General features: G+C 32.6%; 1 protein-coding gene across 1 annotated transcript; it reads left to right on the plus strand.

Moving 5' to 3' along the window:
- Positions 1,901–6,200, plus strand: LOC107613555 (G-type lectin S-receptor-like serine/threonine-protein kinase At4g27290). The gene is made up of 7 exons (XM_016315610.2): positions 1,901–3,406; positions 3,636–3,753; positions 4,497–4,632; positions 4,729–4,945; positions 5,097–5,337; positions 5,420–5,570; positions 5,664–6,200. Exons 1-7 carry the CDS (start codon positions 2,080–2,082, stop codon positions 5,967–5,969), a joined length of 2,496 nt encoding a protein of 831 aa, XP_016171096.1. The 5' UTR covers positions 1,901–2,079; the 3' UTR covers positions 5,970–6,200.

Here is a 7,364-nt window from a genome sequence, read left to right on the forward strand (position 1 = left end):
GATATGCTATTTCTGAGTTGGTTCCAAGAGTTGAAGATCTAATTACTGAAGATAGAAATTGGAATCAGAATCTCATTCAAGAATTATTTTTCCAAGACATTGCAAACAGAATTTTGTCAGTTAAAATTCAGCAGAGTAGGGACAAATTGCAATGGGATTTGAACAAATCCAAGTAATATGATACAGCTTCAGGTTACAGAATTGGCTATTTATTTTACCATCCGCCTCTGGAGCTGTGCCCTAATTATATGCAGCAGAAAAAGCCGTGAATTTGTTGTATGGAAGTTGAACATGCCTCACAAAATTAAGCTATTTATCTGGAAAGCTCTCCATGGTCGGCTTCCGGTGCTTGCTCAGATTCATCACCGCATCCTATCTATATCACCAATGTGCTCCTGCTGTCATGAAGCAATAGAAACAGTCACTCATTGTTTGATCGATTGCTCTAGAATTAAAGATGTATGGTCTCAAAGTTATCTTCGTGAGTCATGACTATCTTCTCCCTCAGAGTCCTAATGACTTTTGGACATGGTGGACTGCATCAACAGAGATGCTTAACCCGTTGAAGAATGGTGACCGTAATCCTCAATTGCTTACCATCATTTGCTGGAACTGCTGGAAAGCTCGCAACCAGTTGATTTTTGAAAGTTCTACTTCAATGCCGTATGCCATTCTAGTAAGCTCTGTCAAGTTGCTCCGTGAAATCCAAAGAACTCCCAGTTTAGGTCGTCATTCTTTCTTCTTTAAGTTTTTTCTTCGTTTTTTGACCACACACCGTTGGATGAATACCTTCAGTGTAGTGTTTTTGGAAAATTCCCACCTTTTATTATGATGTCCTACTTTTGAATATCTTTGTATTTTATTTTTCAATAATTAATGAAATATAACCTATTATCTTTGAAAAAAAAAATATGTAAATAGAATTGGGTATCTACCAACGAAAAATAAATAAAATTAGAGTTGACATGTCCCAAGAACTAATTATTTTTTATATGCTAATTACAGTTATGTAATACGTATAAATGAAGTTTTGGGTGTATAATGCCTAACTATGGGACTCATAATTGGTTTTAAAGAAATCGTTAGTGTTGATTTGTTTAAAATCGTTACCAACGATTTGAGTAAAGAGGAACAATAATTAGAAAGCTTTGGATCAACAATCAATGGCTAGAATCAACTTAGAAAATGAGAGTAACGATTTCATAATTGTAGAAATTCTGAAAAAAAAATTTTTGTCTTACTTAAAATCGTTAATCTCATTTTCACAAATTTTTTGCCTCTTTCTAAAATCGTAAATCACAATTTCTTATGAGATTAAAAATTCCCATACCAATGCATTACATTAAATTAGTGTAATATTAATGTATTACACTCCTCCGATTGTAATATCTAAAAAAATTAGCCTGTCCCAACTTGCAAAAATTAAGATTTGAATTCAAAACCTTACCTATTATTACCGTAAGGATAATTCTAAATTTATAATGGTTTTAATATCAGATAACTAGATACGCCAAGACGTCTGTGTCGTGGCGTACCTTTTAGGTCCCCTCAATCGCTTTCTAGGTCAATTAATGATGTCTTTGAAGCGTTCATAAATTACTATGCGATTTAGGTAGGTTCATACAACTCCATTATTGACTCCTGATACTCCATAGTAAACCGTGGGGTCTAATAAAGTTTAGTGGAACTATTTGGATTAACAATTGTAGAAATAGAATTTCCCAATAAATTAAATTAGAATAATCAACTTTTGAAATCCTAAATCTAAGAGAAGAGAACAAAACAAAATAAAGCTAGTATAAAAAATACAAAAAGAAAATTAAAAATTTCTAAAACAAATTATAAAAAAACAACAATAAATCTCTTCTTCTTTTAAGTTATAAACACTAGATCTAACAAATTCTTTAAAATTCGACAAGTTCTTCAATTTGATGTTGTAGTGATAAATGCATGCATGAAGTACTACATATTTAATTTGGAGAGCCTACAAATTAAAGCATTCAAAAGTAGTTGTAATGATTAAACTTTATTTTCACCTCTCTCCCTCGATCTTCTCTCTTTTCACAGTGAAACAGTACGATGATGAACAATCTTCCATTTCTCTTCGTCATTACAGGGATGGTTCTTCATTTTTTCTTTCTTCGTGATGTCTCAAGCGCAACGGATTCAATATCTATGGTTCAGCCTCTTCATGAAGGAAACACATTGGTTTCTAGTAATGGAACCTTTGAAATGGGGTTTTTCAGCCCAGGAAGTTCTTCAAACCATTACTTAGGTATTTGGTACAAGATTCTCCCGTTGAAAACCGTTGTTTGGGTTGCAAATAGATCCAACCCTGTCAAAGACAACACTAGCATACTCCACATAAACAACCAAGGGATTCTTCAACTTGTCAACAAGAACGGAACCGTCTTTTGGTCTACAAACTCCACCACAAAGATGAACCTTTCGAATCCGATTGCTCAGCTCTTAGATTCTGGAAATCTTGTTATTAGAGATGAGAATGACCAAGATTCCAAGAACTACTACGTCTGGCAAAGCTTTGATTATCCTTGTGATACACTCTTACCGGGGATGAAGCTCGGTTGGGATCTTAAAACCGGTCTTGAACGGCGGTTAACTGCTTGGAAGAATTGGGACGATCCCTCGCCGGGGAATCTTTCTTGGGGAATCTCGCTTGAGGGTTTTCCCCAAGGAATATTCTTGAAGGGCTCGAAAGAGTACTACCGTGTCGGTCCATGGATTGGTCTTCGTTTCAGTGGAACACCTGAATTGAAGCCCAATAACCTTTTTAGTTATAAATTCGTGTCGAACGAAAATGAAGTGTATTTTGTGTATAAGTATAATCTTGAAAAAAAGTCCCTTTTACTGAGACTCGTCATGAACGAAACCTTAGGTAACAGACACGGCTACATGTGGAACGATGGATCTTCGGGTTGGACGGAATTTTCTTCCCATTCGCCGAGAGAAGCGTGTGATCTCTATAATCACTGTGGTCCAAATGCGTATTGCAGCATCATAAGTGGCTATTCAACGTGCCAGTGTCTGAAGGGGTTCAAGCAAAAGTCATCACAAAACTGGACTGAAGGATGTTCTTCTTCATTGCTTGATGAGCAATCGAGATGCAACATGGATAATAAGACGGGTAGTCAGAGAGATGATAAGAATGGGTTTTCTAAAGTTGGAGGAATGAAATACCCAGATACTCGGCGTTCTTGGGTGAATGAGAGTATGAAGAATCTTGATGAATGCAGGGATAAATGCAGAGAGAATTGTTCGTGTATGGCTTATGCAAACTCAGATATTAGAGAAGGTGGTAGTGGCTGTTTGATGTGGTTCGGTGTTCTCGACGATATCAAAGAGTTTTCTGATGGCGGTGCTGATATATACATTCGAACGATCATCGGTAAGATCTCTCATGTCATAATAGTTATTAGCTGATTTTTAGTGTATCATATATATTGAGGTTGCTGATTATTATTGTTAGTTAATTGTTTTTCACTCTATAAATTCACTCTATTGTATTTCCATGATGGCATGCATGCATACATGCTTATATATATATAGTTTTCGATGATTCATAAGTCATAACCGAGTCAGCTAATTGTTTCTGCATGAACTGAATAATCGCGAAGATGGGAAGGAAGGGCACAAAAAGAAGAAGGTAGGACTGATAGTCATCGGTACCAGTGCCTCTGTTCTTGTGGTGGTTCTGATTTTTGGTTACATTGGCCAGAGAATAATAAACTGCAGACAAAAATTAGTTTAACATACTTGAAAAGATAAATTGAAATTAAAGGAGAAAATAAATTCTTTTATTTATTCTAAAAGCATCTAAGATTGACTGTGTTATTAATTGGTATATGTGTCTTCACCTAAAAAAAATTAATTAATATATGTGGGCATATTGTACATTGGATGCTGTTGAAGACTTGAAGGCATCATTCATATTCAATGTTATGTTCACCGGTCCAACCTAATACATTTATTTGCACGCTAATAAAGTAATAATATCCTGCATGTTTCCATATATATACAAAGAATGCAGACAATAATCGGAATTTTTTTATCTTGATCATTAATTAATTATTAATATTTAAAAATATAAAATAAAATATATTATTAAATTAAAAATTAAATTAATAACTAAATAATAAAAAAAATATTAAAGTTTAATATTTTTTATATAATTTATAATTTTAAGGTCTTTTCTATCGTATCTAACTTCTTAACTACTAGAATAAATACGAAAGGTGAAGTCCATCTTTTTACGGTTTTACCTCTTGTCTTTTAGGCTCAAATTTTATAGAGTTTATAATTTTCCTATTTTTAATTTTGATACATAACAATTATATAGACAACAGAGTGCAAATCATTATGAATGTGGTTTTCGTCAATAATCACACACACATACACACAATTCTTTCAAAGGACTAATTCTATATAATAATGTGCTGATGAAGATGTATTTTAATGTCAAACTATTATGCACTTACAGTTAAGAAGAATAATGATGCATATGAAGACTACTTGGATCTTCCTATCTTTGACCTTGCTACAATTGCAAAAGCAACTGAAGACTTTTCCATTAGTAATAAACTTGGAAAAGGTGGATTTGGGACTGTATATAAGGTAAATTGTCAACATACTGATTTGATATAAGGTGAACATAAGAGTTTATATAGTTATATTTACTGATCTTATGTAATTTTATGTGATACGTTACAGGGAACTCTAGTTGATGGACAAAATATTGCTGTGAAGAGACTTTTACAGGGATCTAATTCTGGACAAGGGTTGACAGAATTTATGAATGAAGTTTTATTAATTGCTAAACTTCAACATCGCAATTTAGTGAAGCTTCTTGGTTGTTGCATTCAAGATGGAGAAAAGATGCTTGTCTATGAATACATGCCCAATAAGAGCCTAGACAATTTTATCTTCGGTTTGAATTTCTTAACATCGTCTTTTATGTTCATTTCCTTTAAGAAAATTCTCTTTGTTGTCATATAACTTTTTTATGTCCTTTTCTCCAACAATTTTTATATATATGCTTGTTTTCACTGAGTTAATAATACTATTAGTTGTATAACTAGGTCACAAGGATGGTAGAGTTATTTTAGATTGGCCTAACCGCTTCAACATTATATGTGGAATTGCTCGAGGATTACTTTATCTTCATCAAGATTCTCGACTAAGGATTATACATAGAGATCTCAAAGCTAGCAATGTATTGCTTGACAAAGAGTTAAATCCTAAAATTTCTGATTTTGGGATGGCGAAATCATTTGGAGGAAATCAAACAGAAGGAAATACAAGTAGGATTGTTGGAACATAGTAAGTTCATATATAATACAATCTAATTTATATTTAATTCTATCAATGATGACTAAGACAATTTTTTTTTTAATGATTTCAGTGGTTATATGGCTCCTGAATATGCTATTTACGGATTATTCTCAATAAAATCTGATATATTTAGCTTTGGAGTATTAATTTTGGAAATAGTAAGTGGAAGAAAGAATAGAATGATTTCTCGTGAAAATGAAGATGCAAATCTTATTGCACAAGTAAGTAAATTTTTTTTTGTTCCTTCTTAATTACAAGTGACAAATCTTGGGATCGACATGGATTATTTCAATTCATCCAATCACATGTTTCAGGCTTGGATATTATGGAAAGAAAAGAAGGCTCTAGACTTCATTGATTCATGCATGGAGAATTCTTATGTTGAATTAGAAGCATTGCGTTGCATCCACATCGGTCTCCTATGTGTGCAACAAAATCCTGAGGATAGACCAAATATGTCAAATGTGGTTATGATGTTGGGTAGTGAGGTTGCCTTGCCCCAACCTAAGGAGCCTTCTTTCCTCACTGAGACTTCTCTTCTTCAAGCAGTTGATTCTTCGAGCTACCAACAATGTATTTCAACTAATGAAATAAGTGTCACAGTATTGGAAGCCCGATAATGGATTATTATATCCCAAATTAAATGATGACTTGATTGTACAACTTCAGCATTATTATGGTTTATTAATATTTCCAGGAAATTCCTAAAGCAATATTCAAGCTGAAAATGTCAGTAGGATTCTCCACTTTTATCCAAAGTTTGCTACATTGATTAATTATTAATTAAAGTTGGTGTGTAATAAGGGAGTAGTTAATTAGTTACTTTTCACATAATATATACAATTTACATATCTCAGTAGTCAATATGATCAACCTTAGCTTACTTCCATCATCATCATTCAATTTTTCCACAAATACTTTCTTTAATTTATATTATTCTCTCAGATTATATCAATTCTTCCTATGCTTGTTAACAAAGTATATACGATCAGGTATCCTCGAAGCCTAGCTAGTAACAAGTTTAACAATAATGTTAGGAAAATAATAATTTAAAATTATCTTATTTAATTTTATATATGTTTATTTTTTTTTTGTATATAAGTTTATTGGCGGTAGGTATAATTTGTCGTGTTCAGGAATTGAGCTCTTCTTCGTCTGAAGTGAAAGAAGTATACATCAGTTTCAAGAGATTGGTAGTGGCATGCACCTTTAAATGCACGTCGACACTCAAATAAGTAAAAGTAAAAAATGAGTATAATGTTATTTAGAATGAATAGCATACCTTTTTCATAGTTAGAGTTTTGTATTTATAAAGTGTTACCTCTTTAGAGTGGTTGAGATATTTTTCTGATCTTTCGGTAACCAATCTTAATATGTTTCTGAGTGATTTGTTAAGGATAAAATTTTCTCTAACTGAAAATAAATCACGTTTATTATTGTATTTGAATTTTGATTTATAGTCTGCATGGCAGTGCTGTTGTTGAGGTTGCTTTAATGGGTTTATTTTAAAGTGCACGCTATAGCACTACTTGGCTTCCTTTTGGTTGGCATGTATTGTTATAACTATATTATCCTGTATACAAAATTTGGCGCATAAGTGTATAGTAGAAGCGATAGCACCAGATGTATTTAAAGAATGTCTACCTAGAATGATATTATATGGGCTGACAATTTATAACAAAATATTGTGCATTTAGGATTGATATATGAAATGGTAAGATACATAAAAGTAAAGCAATTTAAGTATATAGAGTAGTAGATACTTTATAAGATGCTATGATGTATTTGAAATTTAAAATAAAAGAATTATATAAGCAAGCTAAATTATGCATGCGCGTTATTTTACCGTGATATAAATGATTTATTAATTTGATCTGTTGAGGTTATTCGCGTTTGATTTGTCTTCTAAGTTAATTTCGATTGTTTCTTATTGTACTGGGCATTGTAAACACATATTTTGAATTCATCAATTAAGGCTAAAACTAAACTCCATTATTCCGAGAGCAGATGATTGA

Source organism: Arachis ipaensis, chromosome B08 (genome assembly GCF_000816755.2).
Source record: "Arachis ipaensis cultivar K30076 chromosome B08, Araip1.1, whole genome shotgun sequence".
In the NCBI taxonomy this organism is placed as follows: Eukaryota; Viridiplantae; Streptophyta; class Magnoliopsida; order Fabales; family Fabaceae; genus Arachis; species Arachis ipaensis.